General features: G+C 42.9%; 1 protein-coding gene across 1 annotated transcript in view; it reads right to left on the minus strand.

The window, feature by feature from the left end:
• Window positions 1–1856: 1856 nt before the first annotated feature.
• fgfr4 (fibroblast growth factor receptor 4) overlaps window positions 1857–24447 on the minus strand; it is a 26464-nt gene continuing 3873 nt past the window's right edge. The window contains exons 2-19 of the mRNA XM_063202736.1: window positions 23362–23543; window positions 22758–22914; window positions 21933–22229; window positions 21490–21582; window positions 21022–21188; window positions 20074–20197; window positions 13313–13503; window positions 12538–12676; window positions 12020–12213; window positions 11171–11316; window positions 10798–10919; window positions 9909–10019; window positions 9498–9688; window positions 6715–6837; window positions 6165–6235; window positions 5642–5779; window positions 3468–3573; window positions 1857–3218 (exon numbers count right to left, since the gene is read on the minus strand). Coding sequence (XP_063058806.1) covers window positions 3057–3218; window positions 3468–3573; window positions 5642–5779; window positions 6165–6235; window positions 6715–6837; window positions 9498–9688; window positions 9909–10019; window positions 10798–10919; window positions 11171–11316; window positions 12020–12213; window positions 12538–12676; window positions 13313–13503; window positions 20074–20197; window positions 21022–21188; window positions 21490–21582; window positions 21933–22229; window positions 22758–22914; window positions 23362–23543 — 2714 coding nt within the window. The 3' untranslated portion in view covers window positions 1857–3056. The remainder of the gene's footprint in view (window positions 3219–3467; window positions 3574–5641; window positions 5780–6164; window positions 6236–6714; window positions 6838–9497; window positions 9689–9908; window positions 10020–10797; window positions 10920–11170; window positions 11317–12019; window positions 12214–12537; window positions 12677–13312; window positions 13504–20073; window positions 20198–21021; window positions 21189–21489; window positions 21583–21932; window positions 22230–22757; window positions 22915–23361; window positions 23544–24447) is intronic.

Consider the following 24447-nt stretch of genomic DNA (forward strand, 5'->3'; position numbering starts at 1 on the left):
TGCATGGGAGGCATGCAGGGATGTGGGGCGGTGTGGGGCGGTGTGGGGGGGTGTGGGGCGATGCGGGGCGGTGCGGGGCGGTGTGGGGCGGTGTGGGGGGGTGCGGGGCAGCGGAAGGAGCTGAGGTCATCCCCTTTGCCCCCCCTTATCAGACATCCCACAGCTGCCCCCGAGCATCTCCAGGGACCACAGCTAGAGAGGGAGATAGGGCCTGCAATCAGACCCCCCCCCCCCCCCCCCCCCCCCCCCCCCCCCTCTCAGGACCCCCTCACCTCCCCTCCCAGGACCCCTCACCTCATCTCTTCTCCCACCACCCACTCCCACTCCACACACCCCCACCGCACTCACCTCCCACCCCTCACTCCACCCCTCCTGTTTTCAAAGTCCAAAAACAGTATGGATGCTAGCTCACACACACACGGGCACAGTGTGGGCCACTGCTAAACATTGCATTGATTGCAGGCATCCCCAAGCGTGTTTTCAGCTAGTCTAGTCTAGCCTGGTAGCAGTAACGTACCTGCCTGGCTGTCATGTCCTCTCAGTTGGCACAAATGTTGATATGTTTAGAAACTCAACATAGAGAAACGGAAATACCTCTCCCTGTACCTATTAGCTAAGCTTGCTGCACTGGCAGTACCTTTTTGTACAGCAATTATGCACCTTCTTAAGTACAATAGTGGTATCATAAAGGATGTTTTGGGGTAGCCTACTCTTACTGTAATCTGGACAAAGATGTTTTGTACCTGGGGTATACTTTTGTAACCCATAAATCACCACTTTGTACATCAGTTGCCCAGAAATCTTTGTACCTATTTAGAAATATATATTACCAACTTGCTCGTAAAAATAAGATCTTCAATGTATTCTCCAGCGTAGACACAGTGACATCCAGTAACACACTGACGTACAGCAAAAAAGCATAAGTGAGAGTAGAGAGAAATCATTTAGAGAAGAGATATTTAATAAAATAAATAATAAAATATAGAGACCTAACGTAATATTTTAAATTACAGTTTATTTCATATAAAACAAACAAACAAAAAAGAAATAAATTACATATTTTCCAAAATATTTTTTTTTTCGTAGGAAACCTTGTTTAAGAACATCATAGTTTATAATTGTACTGGGAAGTAATAAATGGAATGTCATGCAAACTTGGGAATATAAAAGCTGGTGATGATGGAAACGACAATTGTGTGAGACTGAAATGAAATCCCATGGAGAGAAAATAAGACCTTAATTAAAGCATTGTTGTTTGGTACTGTATCACGAGGTCATCAGTTGGAGTAGCAGCCTTGCGTAACAAAAACAAAAAAATGATCATGGAAATGTGTAGGTGCTAATTGTGCTTGTAGTATGTATGCACAAAGCAGCGAAACCAGCCAGCCAACCATCTTAAAATGCTGAGCCATTTCAACATGTTTACATGAAAACACACCTCGGGGCTAAACAACAGCTTGGAATTCGTTCAGTTGGGTTTGAAAGAAAGAAAGAGAGAGAGAAAGAAAAAAAAAAGAAGAGAAGGAAAGAATGGGAAAAATTCAAGCCAATTGGATTCTTATCAGGTGATGGTGTCAGCCTGTACTGGCCTGGCCTGGTTCCCCTGAGGTCGTCTCTGAGGGACGGGCTCGCCCATAATAAAGGGCCCGGCGCCCCTCCCCTCCCCCTCCCCCTCCTGCATCATTAGCATTGTATATTAAAAAGAGGCTGATAAAGGATAAGGATGGGGCAGCTGGATGCATTTCCATAATAAGGAGGGGAGCGCTTCATTTGCACACAAGCTGAGGTTAATCTCCAAACCCTATCTCTCTATTCCCCCCCTTTCTCTCTCTCTCTCCCGCCCGCCCAACCTCCACCTCCAGCTCGGCCAGGTCTGGTCCCGCTAACGGCCCCCTGCTGCTCTGACTGCTGTGGACATCACTGGAGACATTTCAGAGATAAGTCCTACATGGGGGCCAAGTTGGGATAAAACACGAAAGTGAAGTTAAAAAGGGACCAAAGTTCTTGGAAGACAGTGACCCAACTTCTTTAAACTCGATTCAAAGCCGTCTTATCTTAGTCTTTATAAACCACCAAACCAAGCTGCCCCATTACCCCCTCTAGACTACTAGCCCACATTCAATCCTTTCTTTTTTCCCTCTCTTTTCCTTTCTTTCTTTCTTTTACAGGACTGACAGTAGACGCTCTGCGTGTCTCCTGAGATGTGTCCGGTGTGTTGAATGGATTTAGACTCCGCTAGGACCAGTCTTTTGTTCCACACTTGGCAGTCTCTTCATCGCTCCTGACAGACTGAGTGGCCATGAGAAGCCGTCAAGGAAAGCTTTGCAGATCGGCTCCAAGTATGTAGACATGCGTAGTTCTACTGTGGTTCAGGGCAGGCCATATATTTCTTTGTAGTAGTCTTTTGTGTTGTGGAAAATAATGTGTCTTTTTCGTCAAATTTCTTCAGCTTCACTTCATAAGATTTCAAAATAAGTTAAAAAAGCAATTGACTTTCTTTTGAGATATGTATAAAATGTTTTATATATTTATAGGAAATCTAAAAAATCAGCACTTCATTGCTGTGATGTAAAATGCACAAATGATTTCCTGAGATTTAACACAGCTGTTTTTTGTTCTTTAAATAGCAAAAAAAGTAAAATAATTTTATATAGAGAGAGATTTTTATATTTAACAATCTTATCAGTTTCTCTTCAATATCAAAATAAATTCTTTTCTTTGTACACTCCACTTTACAATACTGTTTTTAGATACTTCAGGAGTTGTATATCTTTGACCAGCCTCTTCATCGATGCAACTGGATTCAAAACAAGAAACAGACATGTTCCAACTCATAGCTGCTGTTTTCTCTGTAGTGCCAAGCATCGCCATAATGTTCTTGGTTGGGCAGTGAGTGAGTGAGAGACGTGAGCCTCTCAGGACCTCTCCGTACCAATTTCTCCTCGTGCAAACATCGATACAGTCGATCGACAACACTGTGATCAGTCCGAGCAGCTAGTGCCAAATTGAAGTCCGATGATAACCAAATGTCGAGCTAAGCCAGCCGTGCAAAATGTCTATAGGTCTCGCCGAGATCGAATGTTGTGGTAGCCAAGGAGACAGGGGTCCGTGGAAACAGCATCGTGGGTAAAAACAGAGTCGTTGTCCGATGAGCAAGAGCTGGATGTGTCTTCACATGATGGGGAGTACTGTTCAAAGGGAGTCGACAAGTCCAAGTACTGGGAAGACAAGAGGAGAAAGAATCATATTCATTTCTCTGCTTGCACAAGAGTAACGCCTTTGGAATATAATCCTTTTTTTATTATGCCCTATATTATATAAAACTGATCTATTATTATTATTTCCATTATATTACTTTGTCTGGTCATCAAAAAGTGTAGCAGGAACTACTTATTACTATTCATTACAGACTTTGTAATACGTTTTAATGCCTGTCGTGTGTGAGAGCGAGAGCGGGGATTGCTTACCTCATCTGAAATGGACAGTAGCAGTCTGTCCAGCTCCTCGACCAGCTGTTTGAAGGTGGGTCTCTGCGTGGGTACGGCGTGCCAGCACTCTCTCATCTTCATGTACCTGTCAGGACGAGGATCCAAAATCATTTTCAAGTCAAGCGAGACGCATACGGCTAGCGCTAATGCTAACCCAAGGGTTTTAGGGCCATACAATATGGCCTCATCTCACTCAACCCTGATCCTGACCATGCAAAATCATTTTCAAGTCAAGCAACACATACAGTGAGTCCTATATGTATTTGATCCCTTGCTGATTTTGCCGGTTTGCCCACTAATACAGACATGATCAGTCTATACATTTATGATAATATGTTTTCAAACATGGAGAGACAAAATATCAAAAAGAAATTCCAGAAAATAACTTAAAATAATATATTTTAATTTATTTGTATTTAATTTAGGCCAATAAGTATTTGACCCCTCTAGCTAAAGAGGATAAAGTGCTTTGTGGCAAAGCCCTAGTTGTCTAGCACTGAGGTTAGATGCTTCTTTTAGTTAATGACAATGTTTGTGCATATAGTAGAAAATATTTTTTGCCCATTTTTCTTTGCACATTATCTCTAAAACATTAATAGTTTGTGGCTGTAGCTTGGCGAATGGGAGGTTCAGTTCTCTCCATAGAATTACTATAGGGTTAATATTTGGAGACTGTCTAGGCCACTTCACGACTTTAATATGCTTCTTATTGAGCCACTCCTTTGTTGCATTGACTGTATGTTGTGTATTATTGTCATGTTGGGAGATCCAAAAATAGCCCACCCTTCAGTGTAATGGTGGAGGGAAGGACGTTTGCACTCGGGATTGCACATTACATGCCTCCCTCCATCCATTCATTGACGATGCGAAGTTGTCCTGTGCCTTGGCCAGACAAACACCCTCAAACCATAATGATACCACTTCCATGCATGATGGTGAGGAGGGTGTTCTTGGGATCATAGACAGCAGTACTCTTTCTCAAAACACATTGAATTGTGTTAATGCCAAACAGCTTGATTTTGGTTTCATCTGACTACAGCACCTCCTTATCATATCCTAAACCAGTCTGATGTCTGTTGGCAAACCTCAAGTGGGACTGCGCAGGTTCCTTCTGAAGTAGAGGTACCATGTGTGCACTACAGGATTTTAAACCTCTGTGGCATTAAGTGCTACCAGTAGTTTTATCAGTGATTTTGGTCCCAGTAGCTTTGATATCATTGCCTAGTTCATCCCGTACAGCTCTAGGGTGATTTCTTTCTGTTCTCATGATTATCAAATCCCTACAAAAGGTCAAATCTTGTATAGAACCCCTGACAGGCTGATGGATAGTCATTTTGTATTCCTCACATTTTGGAAGAAATGCATCAACAGCTGGGTCATTAATACCCAGTCTCTTTCTTGTGGCTTTGCAGTCCATTTAATCTTTGTTCAGGTCTAAAATCGTGTCCCTGATATCATTTGACCACTCTTTGGTCTTTCCCATGCTGGTGAGGTTGGAGTGTGACTGATTCACTCATACTATGGACTGATTCTGCTGATTCAATCTGTTCTTTTATGCATGTTAGTATGTACAGGTGTCTTTAATTCAGATGACAAGTTGATCGGAAGTGCCCATCTGGTCTGTGGGCCCGGAACTGTAATCAGTTGGCAGGGGATCAAATACTTATTTTGCTCGATGAAATGGTAATGAATTAATATATATTCTCTTCAGTTCATTTCTGGATTTTCTTTTTGATATTCTGTCTCTCCATATTAGAATACATATTATCATAACATTTATTGACTGATCATGTCTTTGTTAGTAGGCAAACCAACAAAATCAGCAAGGGATCAAATACATATTGGACTCACTGTACATATATGGCTAACCCTAACCATAACCCTAATCCTAGAGGTTAGAGTCATACAATGGTCTTAGCCCACTCAACCCTGATCCTAACCCCAAACTATAGTATGGACGGTAGGCCTACAGTGCAAGTACACAATGCTACATAGGCCTACTTAGTTACACTGTAACTCATTAATATTACAGGAACCCCAAAATAAAGTGTAACCAAAAGACTTTAAAAAAATGTACAATGTGAAAATGAAAAAACAAAAAAAACCAAATTCAAAAGCAAGAGATGGTTGCGTATCTGCTGTAGGCTACGTACAGTTCATGTGTGCAGTTGGAGGGCTTGTCCATGCGGTGTCCCTCCTTCAGCAGCTTGAAGAGCTCCTCCACGGGGATGCCGGGATACGGGGAGCCGCCCAGGGTGAAGATCTCCCACATCAGAACCCCGAACGACCAGCTGCAGACCAGAGGAGAGGACAGACCAGACGTGTTAATGTACTGATCGCAAAACGCACAAAAAATACCATATCCCAACATATTTTAGTGCCGATCCACCGATACTGGTATCAGTATCATTACGTACATATAATGATCAGAAAAAAAGGTATTACACACCAATAATGTTCATGACGCATGCATGACTCGTTACGAAACTGTTATGACACTGTTATGTCATACACACGACGCCGGCGTCAAGTTAAGTTTTACAGGAAGTTCAATACATGAGGAACCAGATGTCTAATCACGTTCAAGAAGTCCAGTTGCTCACAGCTAAACACTTTGGATAGCATGAGTTAACATGAATGCTAATCTTGATAAGTGTGGTTGTATACTGTACTTACACGTCACTCTGGTGTGTGTAGACGCGGTCAAACAGGGCCTCTGGTGCCATCCATTTCACTGGCAGGCGTCCCTGCAATGAGATCATACAGAGAAATGCTTAACATTTGGACAGTGTGTTACATTCCATTATGTTACATTTAGCAAATGATTTTTTAATCCAGAATGACCAACAAAAGAGGACATAGGCAGCAATGTCAGAGTGTGTGGAGGTACAGAACCCAGAAGTTAAAAAGCCATTCTAATTACCATAAAAGGCATGCATGCAAACTAAAGCACAGACACACAATTTAATTTTGGGAGGAGAGTTTGGTATCAGAGACTAAACAAACCACCACACACACACACACACACACACACACACACACACACACACACACACACACACACACACACACACACACACACACACACACACACACACACACACACACACACACACACACACACACACACACACGCACACATACACAAGGCATCTCCAGGATAAGGGTTAACCAGAAAATGTGTTTCTGAAGAAAGCTTCGAAGAGCCACAGACGTTCACACTCACATTTGTTGTTTTCTTGTAGTAGTCTATTTGGTGTACGCCGCGAGCCAGGCCGAAGTCTGCAATCTTCATGACGTTGTCTTCGGTCACCAATACGTTCCTGGCGGCCAGGTCTCTGTGGATGCACTGTTGGGTTTCAGAGAGAGAGAGAGAGAGAGAGAGAGAGAGAGAGAGAGAGAGAGAGAGAGAGAGAGAGAGAGATGGATGCTTAGGGTGGCCATAATTACAACTGTGGATCTATTTCAAGCAAAGACGCAGGCATTCATTCATTCCCAGAGAGTTTAGCTGTAAGCGACCGGCCTTCTTTTTAAGACGTCCGGTTGCTTACAGCTCAACAAAGAAGAAGTCCCAGCTGTTTACGGCTAAACGAGAGAGGCTAGATAAGATATGAAGGGTTTATTTGCAAAACGGTGTATCTCCATTTTTTGACTTTTGCATTTTATTATTGTAAATGACTGTTCAGAGGGCCTATCACCTATGTGTGAATTCTTACCCTTTAACCTATGTAAAATGCATTTTGCAATGCAATTCAATGGAATGCCCAATACAAAAATGTCAATTTCCCAATATTCTATAAAATGGAGATACACCTTTTTGCAAATAAACACTCCATATATACTCTTAGAATGTCTGACTAATCTCTTTCCACAACATGACCTGGATAAATGTCAATTTTCACACAAACATGCAATCGTTCCATTCACTCCCGACACCATAACTTCTCATCTTACAAAATAGTCAAGAATTTTAAAAAAGGAAATATAATGTAATCATTTCCAAACAGTGTAGTCATTCCCAATAAAGTAAGTTTGGTCCCACATGATGGTTGTTTTGAGATGGGGATAGGCTAAAGTGTAAAGCTGAGTAAAGACTTGTGTGTACACAGTTTTAGTGGTGTGGGGGATGGTGAAGGGGGCAGGTGTGGTGATTATGGGCGCTGTTTGGGAGGGAGGGAGAGAGTGTAAGTGCTGTCTGTTTGGATAGTTGTGCTAAAGGCGGGGGAGGGGAGGGTGTCAACTGTGCATGGGGGTGGATGGAGAGGGAATGGGACTGGGACAAATGTCTGTGGGGGTGGGGGGGGGGGGGGGGTGAGGGGGGGAAGGAGCGTGTGTGTGTGTGTGTGTGTGTGTGTGTGTGTGGGGGGGGTTAACAAATAAAGCTGAGTATACTGAGAGGGGATGAGACAGACATGGAGGAGGGTGGAAATAGCAAATATTCAGATACACAGACACAACTGTTCTAGCCAGGCCGTGCCCTCCTAGTGACGCAACAAGTTCAGCGTTGCTACTAGTCTCGAAGAGATTTGAAAGTCGATGATAATCAGGCTACAACTGTTCTATGGTTTGTGAGGAAGGAACTGCAATGATAACACAAAAGAAGAGAAAATGAACTATGTAAGGAATACATTATGCAGGTGCATATTTCTGCAGCACTTGAGGTCATGTCGACAACATTGTCAATTTTCATGTCCACAATGTTACCTTTACTAGACTTATACTGCAGTAGTTGTGCAGTAATATGCTGGGCTCTAAAATAACATCAGCCAACTGGTGAAATTTCAGTTTGGCTGGCAGAAAAGACAACTTGCGAGCCACTTTGACCCATTACTCAGTGTGTTTTTGGCTAGTATTAAGTCTAATAATACCTACTAGCCATTTTGTCTGGCGATGATAGAAATAATTTAGAGCCGCGGTAATATGGGACCTGTAGTTTTGACACTGCATTGCAATATATGAATTTCCGGTACCAATTTACTTCACTCTGGCGCTATACGGATGACATAACAGTGTCATAACAGTGTCATGATTGTGTGATGGTCATGAAAAATTGACATTGTTAGGGCTGTCTTTGCCATAACTGAATGTCACTTAATGATTAAGTCATTTATTTATAACATTTATTACACTGACAGAATGTTAATGACTGCATTATGACACTGTTATGACATTGTTATGTCATGCGTATGATGCTTGCGCGAAGTTAAGTGTTACCGAATTTGCCATGAGGGTGACTCACTCTGTCGGAAGCCAGGTACTCCATGACATAACACAGGGCCTTCAGTAATACACTACAACTTGGTCGTTGCCATTCTTGGAACAGCAAATTTATCATGCTGCGTCTTAGCGGGATATATGAATTTGCCATGAGGGTGACTCACTCTGTCGGAAGCCAGGTACTCCATGACATAACACAGGGCCTTCAGTAATACACTACAATATGAATTCGCCATGTGGGTGACTTACTCTGTTGGAGGCCAGGTACTCCATGACATAACACAGGGCCTTCAGTAATACACTACAATATGAATTTCCCATGTGGGTGACTTACTCTGTTGGAGGCCAGGTACTCCATGGACATAACTCAGGCATTCAGTAATACACTACAAAATGAATTTCCCATGCGGGGGACTTACTCTGTTGGAGGCCAGGTACACAGGGCCTTCAGTAATACACTACAATATGAATTCGCCATGTGGGTGACTTACTCTGTTGGAGGCCAGGTACTCCATGACATAACACATTTCCCATGTGGGTGACTTACTCTGTTGGAGGCCAGGTACTCCATGACATAACACAGGGCCTTCAGTAATACACTACAATATGAATTCGCCATGAGGGTGACTTACTCTGTTGGAGGCCAGGTACTCCACAACATAACACAGGGCTTCAGTACATGAATTTCAAATACACTACATATGCATCTACCCATTTCGCCATGAGGGTGACTTACTCTGTTGGAGGCCAGGTACTCCATGACATAACACATTTCCCATGTGGGTGACTTACTCTGTTGGAGGCCAGGTACTCCATGCCGCGGGCCACCTGGTAGGCACAGGACAACAGGTCCTTGAAGGTCAACTGCTCCTCGGGCACTTTGGTCACGTCGAAGGTGTAGTCCATACCAGGAGGACGACGAGCTCGCAGGTACTCCCTCAAGCTGCCCTTGGAGGCATACTCCACCAGGACATACAGAGGACCTGAGAGGAGAAGAGAAGAGAAGAGAAGAGAAGAGAAGAGAAGAGAAGAGAAGAGAAGAGAAGAGAAGAGAAGAGAAGAGAAGAGAAGAGAAGAGAAGAGAAGAGAAGAGAAGAGAAGATTGTTCATCTCCGAGCTTGAGTAACATCCACGGCTTGTTTGAAGGATATCAAAGACATTCAACTCTTCTTTTCCTCCTGAGTTCTCTCTGGTCCTACTCACCATCTTGTGTGCAGACTCCTAAGAGGTTGATGATGTTCTTGTGTTTCCCCATCCCCTTCATCAGCTCCATCTCCGAGATCAGGTCCGCCAGATCCTTATCCGTGGCATCATCTATAACAACAATAGATCGGTTTTATATAGAGCTTTTCTTGGTACTCAAAGCCGCTTCACAGAGAAAAAAAACTATATTAAACTATAATATCTATATTAAACCGTTAAGACAGACTGCATTATAAATCACCAGAATGGCAATCACCAAGTCGTAGTGCATACCATGTTGCTGTGTTATGTTAGCCTCGCGACGCCATCCTATGTACTCCACCCAAAGATTTTGGCTCCGCACATCGTCTGGCAAAAGCCTCGAGCTCGGTTCTCTCAGTGTTTAGCCAATCAGCAAACAGTTGAGAGTGGTGACGTAGAACTCACCCGCGAGCTCCGTTACTGATTGGTTAAGGTAACTATATTCACACTTCCGTTTTGTTATTTGTCTGCTTTTGCGACGCTGTATCGTAAAAGGCATTCTAATAAAGCACAATATGGTTTTTAATGAGTTTTTAATGGAGTTTGGAACTCCAATTATTTTAAATCTACCACCCTCCACGGAGACGGGTTCCTCATGGCTTTTGCCAGAGTGATTGACGGAGTCAACAGTCGGCTTTTCGCACAGGCTAGTGTTATGTTGCTGTCTTACGAAAAAGTAGCGCAGTACTAAGGTAGTTCATTTTTCAATGGCCTCTACAGCATTCCATTGGTGGAACAGTGCATTATGGGGGCTACACAAGTCATCTCAATAGAACACAATACACATGGGCAAAATGTATCACTGAAATGTGTTGTAGTAGTTGTGTGCTCCGTTTTGGACTGTAACTACCTCGACTAGCTCTCTTACCCTTGAGCATCTTGACGGCCACAGTGGAGACTTGTTCTGGGCTGTCCTTGTTGATGCTGTAGGCGTCTGCCCTCACCACCTGCCCAAAGCAGCCCTCACCCAGCGGCTTCCCCAACGTCAAGCTGAAGAGGAAGTGAAAATGTAAAAAATGAGTTAATAACCCCTGTACTACAAATTGTGCATTACTCAAAAGGTGAAACTTGGCAGGTAGAACGAAGGCCTACTAGCCACTTTGATTCAGGTAGAGAGTGTAGAATATGCATGCGGCTGGTAAAATTGAACATGTACAAGCCAAATTGGCTGATGATGATTGTTTTTTATAGCGTTGATTATCATTATCCTAATAATAACAATAAACATTATCATGACTCACTTCTCTCTGGGAAACTCCCAGTCAGGGTCGTAGGGCAGTTCGAACTCGATGACTCCGGCCAGCATGGGAGAGCAGCTGGAGGAGAGACGCGCCACCCTCATGAGAGAGGCACTGCTCTTCCCAGACGAGTTGGACTCCACCGAATACTGCAGAGGAACAAACAACAGAGTGTCAACAACAACAACAGCCTCATATTATTTTGTGCTACATCTTCTTTTATGTTGTGTTAGACAATGCTGTCAGTGTTGCAACTGTACACTGCGCCTAGATGTCCTTTATGCGAATTGTGCGACTAATTGCTTGTATACTGCTGTACTGTGCTTTGGTCAAAGGCGACTGCTAAATGTAATGTAATGTAATGTAACAGCCTCCTTTGATAAACAAGGCCAATACAGTACATTCAGACCACAGGGATTACAATGCTTCCTATATACACAGACCATTTTGTTGTGGAGCACCACAGAATGCAGCCATGCACCATGCACCACAAATTGATTCTGACTCTTTTCCTCCAAAAACAACTCTTTCCTTCTCACTCACAATAACAAATCAAACGAAAACATCTTCATTCCGAATGAAAAATAAAGTCCACAACACCAAGCTATCATGTCTCTTACGTGTAAATGTCACATTAAAGTAAAAGAAATGGGAGCTCGGTGTTGCGGACTTTATTTTCAGTTTTCATGTGACTTTGCTATTCCTGCACCCAATCTTAAAAACATTGGGTGCAGGACTGGCAAAATCACATGAAAACTCAAAATTTGAGACGGGATGTGCATGTTTCACTTTCCCTTTTTTTTCTTTGTTAAAATAAATACTATGGCCCATAGAGGTCGTAACCATACACACCTGTCTGCGTAGCGGGAACTTGGAGAGCTTCTGGACGGGCAAGGCGTCGAAGGGTTCTCTGCTGGGGTGCACTTGCATGCGGCACAGCGCCACGATGATGGCGGCCATTACCAGAGCCAGCGCCCCCGAAGCATAGATGATGATGTCCGTATACTTGGTCTCCATCTTCTCCAGATCCACCGCAACCTCTTCCTCTGTGGCACACAATGTTATATTGCATTACGTTATGTAGATGTATGACGTTCATTGTGCCTTAAGGTTATATTAACTATTCAAGCTCTTTTGTTTCAGACATGTAAAAGTGTGTTATCTTTAACCTGATGGAAAAAGAAAAAAGGAAAAAGAGATAACAAAGTTTTACATGTCTGAAACAAAATAACTTGAATAGTTATATTACGTCATGTTACATTAAGCAAACACTTTTATCCAGCGCGACTCATAAAAAGAAGCAATATTAAAAAGAAGCAATATTACTACAAGGCAGTAAGATTGTATTTTTTGCAGTGAAGAGAGCTTACCAGAGAGGACGGTGAGCCAGGCTGACTGGTAGGAGAAGCCGATGGAGTTGCCGGCCAGGCAGGTGTACTCCCCTGCATCCTCCAGGGAGATGTTGGTCAGGTACAACACCTCCACCTCCGACATGTTCAAACTACCCGTCTAAAAAACACACGAACAAAAAACAATGTCTTCATGTTAGCTAACCAAAACTTAGCTGTACTTAGCTGGACAATGCTGCAGAACTACTCCTCACAGAACGAATACACGGCATCATTACTGCAGTACTACACAGTAACAGTTTAATGTAGTTTTGTTACTTTTCAAAGCATTTCGAGGTATGCGGCAAATACAATCTTTGTATCCTTCTACACTTGCAATATTCTGGCAGTGAAAATGTTATAAGACACACAAAATTCCAGACGTTCTGTCGAACACCTCATTTATGATTATTTGTTAAGGCTTGAACGTACGGCATCCCAGCAATATAGTACTATCGTATCGTATCATAATAATAATAACAATAATGACTTCATTTTATATAGCATCTTATCGTATTGTATCGTACCTTCAGGACTTGAACGTATGGCATCCCGTCAGTATAGTACTATCGTATCGTATCATGGTAATAATAATAATGACTTAATTTCATATAGGTCGCTTATATCGTATTGTATTGTACCTTCAGGACTTGAACGTATGGCATCCCGTCAATATAGTACTATCTTATCGTATCGTATCATCATAATAATAATAATGACTTCGTTTTATATAGCGCCTTATCGTATTGTATCGTACCTTCAGGACTTGAACGTATGGCATCCCGTCGGGCCCATAGCGGCTGCCGTTCTTCTCGATGTGCTTGAGCCACTGGATGTGTGGCTGGGCGTCGCTGTACACCTTGCACAGGAACTGGGCGTCTCCTCCCACCATGGCCGTGGTGTTGGCCGGCAGACCTGCCTGCAGGATGGGCCGATGTGGGGAGCGCTCTGGGGACCAAGAAGGGAGAAGGAGTTAGCAATAGAGGAAACAATAATAGTACTATCATGATGAAGGGTTCACGCCAGAGACATAAACGTAAAAAAAAACAGTATTGATTTAACACTTAGCACATACTCTGGGACCAAATACACTTGAAATAATCACTTTAAGCTACGAATTAACACTGCAAACACAAAAGGGAGCCTGGTGTTCTGGAATTTATTTCTATTTTTCCTGAGCTACTTATTTGGTCCAGCATCCAGAATTCTGAGGCGGATGGATTCAGCATTAATAAATACATGTATGCTTTAATGTTCCATAATAACTCTTTGTTTTCTTACATAAAAAAACAATGTTCAATCAAATAAACATTTCACGCAGCCAGCAGCACGACTTAAAACCTGTTATTTGAATAGAATACTGAGATGAAAGAACACGCAAGGCAAGGTCACATTCCAGTTCTAAAGATCACCCAACTGAAAAATAGCCCCGACCGACTGGGGAAGAAAAAAAAACCCAGTCCGTCCAATCATGATGAGCACGGTCTGTGAACTTCAGAGGGGTTTAACGCGTGGAGCGGAGCAGAGCGGAGCAGAGCAGAGGGTATCAGCGGGGCAGAGGAAGGCATGTTAAACGCAGCAGAGTGCTGAACCTGATAAGGATGCCAGAACCCGGTGCCGGAGATAATGGCCGCTTTCAAAGCTGACCTCCACTAATTGGATCCAGCAGTGGGGCCGGCCGGTTTCTTATTCTCCACATCTCTCTTCCTGTGACTTAACTCAATTTACCATCACCACCCCCACCTCTTCTCCCCAACCCCCACCCCCCTCCACGCTCTCTCTCTTTCACTTTCTGTCCATACTCACACCTTCAGGGCCGCGGACAGCTTTGGCTGGGCCCAGGACAAAGGCATCTGAAAGGGCCCCCCCTTTTATATACACACAATGTAATTGGGATTTGATTCTGCGCCCCCAATCTCCATGGGCCCAGGACAACGCACCCCTTTGACCCCCTATGTTGGCTGCACTGCATACCTTAAACACATTATTCTCCTGGTCAAGGTTTCCCTCCAAATGATCCGTTTCTAAACACTTCTAGCATGTTCAACCACTGAGGCATATTATGTAAAAAAAAAGTTGTTGTTTTTATTGTGCATTGTAAAGCGTCTGTTTCCTCTTTGTTATCTGTGTTTTTGTCATTTGACTGTAATCTCCATTGGCAGCTGTTAGCCATTGTGTTTCGTGCTGATACTCCACATATAGTCAGGGTCAATTTTCCCAAAAGATGAACCCTGAAGGCAAATTGTGTTAATTTTTGGTATACAATTGATTTAGGGGTATTCAAGGGTGCTGAATCCAAATCTGTTGTATACCGGGCGCAAAAATGTACGGAAATGCCTCAAACGGGCAAAATCCAATATGGCCGCCGACACCAGGTTAAAATCTCGCAATCCCTTTTCTTTTTGACTATACAAGGTATGAATGTGAAAATAAGACTTATTTTTATGTTTTCATATATGGGGAACCCCATTCTGTCATCAGATTTAAGGTCAGATTTGAAGAAAATGCTTATATAATTGGCTGGCAACTTTTTTAAGACAGGGAGCCTCATATTTTCAACGATTTTTAGCATTATGATCAAACTTTCAAGATCCACAGAAAATAATGTCTGATGTCTTTGTGAACACCAATACTACCACAAACTGCACTGAACTGTCTACTTTCACCTGAAAAAATAAGTTTGTGTCTACCTATTTCCATTCTTTAGTTACTGGCAGTAGAACATGGGATGACGCCTCTAAAAAAGCACTGATTTCTGACCCAAAAATAGTACACTTCTGTGTCCATATTTTTTCTTTCAGGACAAAGTGCCTTTTTATAGTGTTGATGTTTGGTATACAGCATTTTTAGGGGTAGTGAAGGGTGCTGAATTCAAATCTGCTGTATACCAGGCTCAGAAATTTCCCATAATGCCTCAAAGTGAAGGAATCCAATATGGCCGCCATTACCAGAGATATACATATATTTGATTAAACAAGGTGAACTCTTAAAAACATTATGTAGCTATATGTTTACTTTTCATACATGGGGAAATAATGTATGTAATCAAATTTAAAATTATAATCAAAGGTAGTCAGTGTAGTCAGGCAGTTCAGTGTAGTCTGAATTCATGTTTACAACTATTGTTTTTCATGACAATTAACTGACAGGCTCATTTCTATTGAAATGTTTTGTCTTATTTCAATTGCTTATGCACAATGAAATGTGTTCACCTCAGCCCACCTCTTCCATTATGACAAAACTATACACAGATAAGTCTGTATGCCTGAATGTACCTTCAGCTAATATGAATATCTAGTTTTGGGAAGTTATTGTCTGCTGATTTTATTACCTTGTTTAGATTAAATCCTTGAACGGTAGAAAGGTGAAAGGTGGAACAAAAGACAGGTTGATGTCATTGTGAAATATTTACTTTCTTGATAGTTAGGCTATCTCCAATCATTATCAAGCTCCTCCTACTCAGTGATTTGGCCACTACATGTTTAGACACTACATAACACCAGGCACTACATTGTACTTTTGCTGCAGATGTAGCGAAAGCAATAGAGTTGTTTTGCAGTGATTAGTCCTAGTCATGGAGTCTTTGCTATGTACATCAGAAGCCACACAATGGCATATTGTGCCCCCTCATTATCAAGCCAATGTACTGAGGCAGGATCACATACTACTCCACCCTGTCCTCCTGTCAGTCACTGAAACGGGATGGATGAAATTGAATGGGGCATTAGTCCCACTACTCCTGTATCTGCCATTCACGAAGCATGAAAAGACATCACAACTTGTGCTCGCCCCAAGGAGTGCCTCACCCCCCTCTGGATCTGCAAGAAGAGGCATGGAGTACATGGAGTCATTCAGTTGCTGCAAATAAGATAAATTTGTCTTGGGCATACATAGCTGTCACATTTAAGCGAACAACTCCTTCAAAATCACTGGAGAGGAGGAGAGGTAATTGAGAATAAGTTAACCTAGGGCTCTGACTTCTACTCCAAAGGGCTTGGATCATAAGTGGGACAGTCAGAGCACACCCACAACCCTAGTGATGGTCAATATCACGCTGCCTTCCCCTTACTTGCACTTCACCCCCATGGTGTCCCTCACACAACTGTGCTTCTCTCATCCAGTGTGCTCCATCATCTAAGCTTCACCTATCACTTGGATCCCTCACATGGGATTACAACTCCATCACGTACAGTAGATAACCTATAATCCTGGGCAGTCATGGGTGAGCGGTTAGGGCGTCAGACTTGCATCCCAGAGGTTGCCGGTTCGACTCCCGACCCGCCAGGTTGGTGGGGGGAGTAATCAACCAGTGCTCTCTCCCATCCTCCTCCATGACTGAGGTACCCTGAGCATGGTACCGTCCCACCGCACTGCTCCCCATGGGGCGCCACAGAGGGCTGCCCCCTTACACGGGTGAAGCATAAATGCAATTTCACTGTTCGCAGTGTGCAGTGTTCACTTGTGTGCTGTGGAGTGCTGTGTCACAATGACAATGGGAGTTGGAGTTTCCCAATGGGCTTTCACTTTTTTCACTTTCTAATCCTTCGGATTCGCCCTGATCGCAAACCACAATACCGTAGAACCAATCAGGATCACTGATTTTTCAGAGATGTGACACAGTCAAAATGTATGGTGGTGAGAAGTTAAATAAGTGAAAAAAGTAGTTCTTTCAGCAACAACACTTTTCGAATCTGTGAATAGTTAAAGCGCAGCTCAGACAAATGTGACACAAAATGTGTCATAAGTGCAAGGATTTCTTTAAATAACTCCACTCTTTTGGACCTCTATGCCTATGGCGTAGCTCCAGATGGAAGTTGCTGTGGCCAGCAAAAGGTGGTAGTCTGGTATACAGAGAATAATTTCTGTATCTTTGAATGCAAAGAAAACCAAAGAGATAATTGCGGCCTTCAGGAGGCACACCTACAAGAGGAAAAAAGTTAGCCCCTCTCTAATCCTCCTGCTGCATCAACAGAGCTAAAACATTATCTAGGACAGCCTCCAACCGGGTCCTCAGCTCTTTGCCTTGCTGTCCTCTTGGTACAGGTGTGTCAAAGCCATGACCAAACAACTCAACAAAGGGCCATAACCACATTTCACACGCACATGCACAGAATGACCATTCATTGGTATCCCTCAATCCAATGATCTCTTTCCATCCATCTGCACTTCCGCAATAGACTAATTGATACAGCACAATGTAAAATAGTTGTGTTTGCAGAGTGGGCCACCGCTACTGTAATATCTACATTGAGCAAGACAATCGATGCAATAACTCTTGGATACCAATGAGTATGACATGAGTACCAATACATGAGTATGTCCTCTGTGTATATATTCACACACACACACACACACACACACACACACACACATTTTATGTACTTTATTTGATTCCACATTACAAGTTAATATCGATAGGAACCAAATGTGATGAATAATCACACACACACACACACACACACACACACACACACACACACACACACACACACACACACACACACACACACACACACACACACACACCCCGTATGCACTCCCTGCTCTGTTCATGGTTTTTTTTGGCACTACTAATTGTATATTCAGCTCACCAAAACTGTTTTTTGAATTAAATGTGTGCTCTGAAGTGTGTTGCTTTCAATCTCATTGAACATGTGCATAGTGACAAACACCATTCTATTCTATTCTATTCTATTCTATTCTATTCTATTCTATTCTATTCTATTCCAATCTATTCTATTCTATTCTATTCTATTCTACACATCAGCTCACCACTTACGCACTTACTTTTATGGTTGAAAAGATGGGAGCATGGGACGTGGTTTGAGATGGAAACATTTCATCATGGTATAATGACTCAATTATTGAATTGAAATCTGCCTGAGTGTATATTAAAGCGCCTGTATACGTACGTATGTGTACGTTGGTGTTCCAATAAGAATGTCTTCTCTGCCACATTTGTGTGTGTATGTACTCTCTCAATGTGTGGTCCGTCCGAACATTGCAATGTTATGCTTGATTGTTATTTACATTAAGAGTGGCGACAGGGTGGGGATGAGGGAGTGAATGTAGTGTATGTGGGTAGTAAGTGTTCTCTTTTCAGTGACAGTGTTCATATTGTAATGGACTCTACCGGGTCCCTATTCGAAAACAAGATATGCTATCTACAGGTAAGACCAATAGGCTACATTTAATTAATGCCGGATTAAATTGAAATAGGGGAAATATTCCAATATAAATGATCAATTTATTAACAGTCTTAAACATGTATGCAGGTCTAAATCATGTCTTTTCCTCCAAATCTTAAACCCGAGCACAGCAATGAATTCCCCATGTATGAAAACCTATAGCTGCCTGGCATAATATTTAAGAGATGACCTTGTTTAATCACAGACATGTACTGTATGGCTGGATCTCAAATGGCGCACTTGTGCACTTCAGGCACTATGTTTCAGTGCATAACTAATCTCCCATACACACTGAAACATGGACACTGAAGTGCACAAGTGCACCATTTGAGATTCAGCCTATATCTCTGGTGATGGCGGCCATATTGGATTCCTTCATTTTGAGGTACTATGGGATTTTTTGAGCCTGGTATACAGCAGATTTAAGTTAAGCATCTTTCAAAACTCATGGAAATGCTGTAAACCAAACATGAACACTAAAAAGACACTTTATCCTGCAAGCAAAAATATGGACACAGATGTGTAGCATTTTTGGGTCAAAAAACAGTGCTTTTTTGGTGGTGTCATCCCATGTTCTACTGCCAGTAACTAAAGAATGGAAATAGGTAGACACAAACTTCTTTTTTCAGGTGAAAGTAGACAGTTCAGTGCAGTTTTTGGCAGTATTGGTGTTCACAAAGACATCAGACATTATTTTCTGTGGATCTTGAAAGTTTGATCATAATGCTAAAAATCGTTGACAATATGAGACTCCCTGTTTTAAAAAAGCTGCCAGTCAATTATATAAGCATTTTCTTCAAATCTGACCTTAAATCTGATGACAGAATGGGGTTCCCCATATATGAAAACTTAAAAATAAGTCTTATTTTCATATTCATACCTTGTTTAGTCAAAAAGAAAATGGATTGTTAGGATTTTGACCTGCTGTCGGCTGCCATATTGGATTTTGCCTGTTTGAGGCATTTCCGTACATTTTTGCACCCGGTATACAGCAGATTTGGATTCAGCACCCTTGAATACCCCTAAATCAGTTGTATACCAAAAATTAACATGATTTGCCTTCAGGACCTTAAATAAGCACATTTTCTGAAATTCTGCCTAGACTAATACATATATAAGACTCTTTCCACAGTTAAAGAAACAATGTGTGTGTGTGTGTGTGTGTGTGTGTGTGTGTGTGTGTGTGTGTGTGTGTGTGTGTGTGTGTGTGTGTGTGTGTGTGTGTGTGCGCGAGTGTGTGCGTGTGTGTGTGTGTGTGCGTGTGTGTGTGTGTGTGTGTGTGTGTGTGTGTGTGTGTGTGTGTGTGTGTGTGTGCGTGTGTTTTTCTTACCAAGCACATCCAGCAGGTAACTGTGCATGATGGAGCCGAACTTGTTCTGCACCACGCAGGTGTAGTTTCCCCTGTCGGACGGCACCACGCTCTCCATCACCAGGCTCCAGTGCTGATGCCGCAGCTGATGGAGGACACACAAAATAGTAGTTAACCCATTGATGCCTGATGTCCTGGCGCCTGGAGCAGCATTATGCAACATTCAGGCTAATGAGATTTGAGACAACTTTCTTAAAAATCTCAGTTTGTTTGAGATGAATGAACACATTCTAATGAAAGATGAGGATCTTAGCGTTTCAATGCAACTTTGTGCATATTTGTATGTGCTTCAGAAGCTGAAATATTTAGGTTTTTATAGGCTGAGGGCAGCTTTTCTTAAAAGGGCTCAGGCATTCAGCACCCTTTTTTGCAGGTACCTTAGGTGTCAATGGGTTAATCGACCGCATAGAGAATGATAGAGAGAGAATCTGATGAAGACTGATGAAGTCGAAACGTAATCTTGCCATGAAGTAAAATAACAAAGAAAACAGGATTTTGAGTGGCATTGAGTAAACAATAAATGTCCGCACCACAACACTGTTAATGCTCCTAGTTGTTTAATGGCACGACATCTCGGACCTGAGCCCTTCTTCAAGTAAAGGAGGACATTTACTGTGTTATTTACTTCAGTTATTTTGTTTTGCCCAGCACCTTTGATGAGTGGAGGTGCAAAACGCACACCAGAAACAGAGGTGCTGGCAACCAGAAAATACAATTGCAGGAGGAGAGAAGTGCCACACTCTCCAGTTAAATAAACAGTTTTTAATGTGACAACGTTTCGGCCTGTCGGCCTTCCTCAGGTCACGTGAACTGAGGAAGGCCGACAAAGCTTGTCCAGCACCTTTGCCACTGATGCGCGCATTCTCTGCTTTCTAGGTCTCAGTGCAGTGCAGTGTTATCTCGGCTCACCTTGATGCCTCCGATGCGATGCTCGCCCCTGAACTCGCGGCCGTTCTTCAGCCAGCGGATGGTGGGCAGGGGGCTGCCGGTGGCAGGGCAGCGGAACTTCACCGTGTTGCCTGCTGGCACCGCATGCAGCTTCTTCTCCATACGCTGGGTATGAGTCCAGTACGGCCCTGAGGGGGGGAGGGGGGGGGGGAGAGAAAGAGAGCGGGAGATAGAGAGAGAGGGAGAGGGAGAGAGAGGAAGAGGAAGAGGGAGAGAGGGAGAGGGAGAGAGAGAGAGGAGGAGGAGGAGGAGGAGGAGGAGAGAGAGAGGAGAGAGAGAGAGAGAGAGGGAGGGAAAGAGAGGGAGGGAGAGAGAGAGAGAGGGAGGTTGAAGTTAGAAGTGTCCTTAGTATGATCAAGTTGATGTGGAGTTGATTTGCACCTCTGACTTTTCACAACTTCTGCTACTTGGTTGAGTATAAACCCTCACCTCTGTGGAAGTAGACCTGGTCATTTTCAGACTCCGTTAGCACGTCATCCAAGCCGTTGTCCTCATCGTCATCATCACCAGATCCAAGAGGGTCTGAAAGCACAACAGGACAAAGACAAAGATCTTACAATTAGGGGAAAGGAATATTGCACTAACATGTAAGTCAAGAAATATAAGGTGAGCTGGATAGCACACTGTTATTATCGAATATATTATCAACATATCTGGACAACATCATACTATGTGAAGTTCGAGCAACTGTGTGCTGTGGAGCTGGTGTGTGTCTGCGTGTGTGTGTGTGTGTGTGTGTGTGTGTGCGCGTGTGTGCGTGTGTGTGAGAGTGAGTGAGAGAGAGAGACAAAGACAGAGACAAAGAGACAGAGAGAGAGAGAAAGAAAGAGAGAGAAGAGTTTGGGCACATATGTCATCGATTCCTTCCATACCTGCGACGATGATGGTGAAGTTGCGTATGGTCTCCCGTGACCCTCGCAGCATGCACAGGTACACTCCCGAGTCGCTGTAAGTGATGCCCGAGATCTCCATGACGCCGGCGTGGATGCGGATGCGAGCAGTGTGCTGCACGCGGGTACCATCCTTGTACCACAGCACCGAGCCCCACGGACCCGACTCACACCGCAACTTCAGGACGTCACCCGGCTCCACCAGGACGTGCTTGGACACGTCATCAGCCTGGTCCTCAGAATCATCTGGAGAAATAGAAAAAGAACAATTACATTTAAAAACAAAAATTGTTTTATGGTGTACTGCACTGCATCAGTTGTTTTTTTTTTGTTGTCCATATTTTCATCTCTCAAAATGAATGCGACTTGGACACGGTACCTTCTGCTGTTGGCTTCAGGAGTTCTTCTATGGATGTCAGGAGTTTTTCTACGGATGGACAAACAATAAAGCAAACGTGAATCCAACAATGATCGGATTTCAGTCAAACAAAGTATACGTAGTTTAGTACAGTGCATGCTTGCTAGTGAACATCTAGTGTACATAAATCCCTATAAATGGGGGGGGGGGGGGGTAGTGTTGTTTAATTAATATATAGTCTGAAGTGTTGGGGGACACTCTGATTGGTTTTGGTTTTTTTGGTGTTTTTTTTCCTGTCTTTATCCTTTTTTCTGTATCCTTGTTATTATCCTTTATTGTATATTACATTTTGCTTTTAAAAAAAAAAAAGAAACGAAATTTAAAAAAAAAAAAGNCAATATAGGTCCCCCATAAGGGGGGGTGGTGGTTGGGATATTAAAAAAAAAAAATCCCTCTAGATGCCTTACCTGGGTAGACCTGCAGCCAGGCTGACTGTGTGTGCTGGCCAGAGGATGTCTCCGCCCTGCATGCGTACTCTCCAGCGCTCTCCAGCGATACGTTGTACAGAGGCAGGACGTTCACCTTGGACACGTTCCCCTGCAGGGACTGGGACAAAACAAAACAAAACAAAGAAGGATCAGGAAGCGCGCTCAACACCTTGTCTTCTTATACTTTACACTGGGTGCTTAACTTTGTCAATGAATGTTGTCAATGTATGTCAAACTCAAATCTCAAAAGAAAGTGAATGAAGAAGCACTCGTCAGATTTCTTTTTTCATTTTTAATCGAGTGCTTCTTTATTCACTTTCTTTTGAGATTTGAAAACAAAACAAAACCATTATCATAAACTACTAAACACATGCAAAATACTACTATATCACCCTGAGAGAGCATCCATCACTGCCTGTACACTAGTTTTTGGAATTATCTTTTTATCACAGATTTTTAAAGAGCATATCAATGAGAGACAGATAAAAAAAAAAACGTTAACATGTCTGACACAGAAGAAACTTGAAGATTTGAAGTGATTCAAATGGCCAGGATGTTATTTTACCGTCAACATGTGCATGTAGGGTTGGCCATCAGCGTCCAGATCATGGCCGATCCTCTTCAGCCACTGTATCCTCGTGGAGGCCGGCTTATGAACCTTACACACAAGCTTCACATCGGCGCCCACGACCGCGGTGGTGTTTTCCGGAAAGCCTGGGACGAGAGGTGGACGATGTGCTCTGTGCTCTGGAGAAGGAGACAGAGAGAGCAGATATGAGAAGTTAGTAAAGCTGGTAACACTTTATTTTACATTGCCCATTTTGGTCTATCTGTATCACCATGTAATGTCGTGTACAGTACTTACACTGTACTTGACACTGTACATACCTAAGCCTAAACTGAACCCGAACCCTAAGGTGCCGGGCAAGTGCAAAATGTTTCACTAATTTTTCTACTGTAGCTAATGAATGTAATGAATAGGGGCCTTAACCCAAACGCCATGCGGACACACTTGCTAATGAGCCCACGGGGGACTACAGGGCAGGCTGTCCTGTCCTCTCCTCTCCTCTCCTGTCCTGCGCTTGACCTTACAACGGGGTGTGAACGTTGGGAAGGAAAAATAACATTAAAGTAACAAAAACAGAGCGCGCTGGGCTGTGGAATGCCAGAAAGAAAGAAAGGGTTCCTTGATCTCAACCTAGCTAAGAAATCCATGGCAACTTCAGAGGAAACAACTTGAACTTAAACTTTATTTTTAAGAAATATAAGACCTAGTGTTATAAGCTTGTTGTTACCTTATGTTACCCAATGATCAAGTCTTAGTATGTTATTCAAGACACGTAATGTCATGTTGTTATGATGTAGAGTTGAGTGCTTTTCAGTAGAGGGGTATACTAAGAAGCTGGTTCTGGAGTAAACCAGGTCAAGAAAAGAGGTAAATCATCTAATAGAAGAGCCTTAACCTGGTCAAGTTGAGGTAAATCATCTAATAGAAGAGCCTACTGGTTTACTCCTGAACCAGCGTCTTAGTACATGCCCCTGGACTAGCTGCACTAAGAGGCTACATATGGTGACAGTTAGTTCTGCTATTGTTGATCTCTCTCTGTAAATCCTTTTTGCATTCCTAAACCAGAAGCGGTTGTCAGTTGAA

Source organism: Engraulis encrasicolus, chromosome 7 (genome assembly GCF_034702125.1).
Source record: "Engraulis encrasicolus isolate BLACKSEA-1 chromosome 7, IST_EnEncr_1.0, whole genome shotgun sequence".
Classification (NCBI taxonomy): domain Eukaryota; kingdom Metazoa; phylum Chordata; class Actinopteri; order Clupeiformes; family Engraulidae; genus Engraulis; species Engraulis encrasicolus.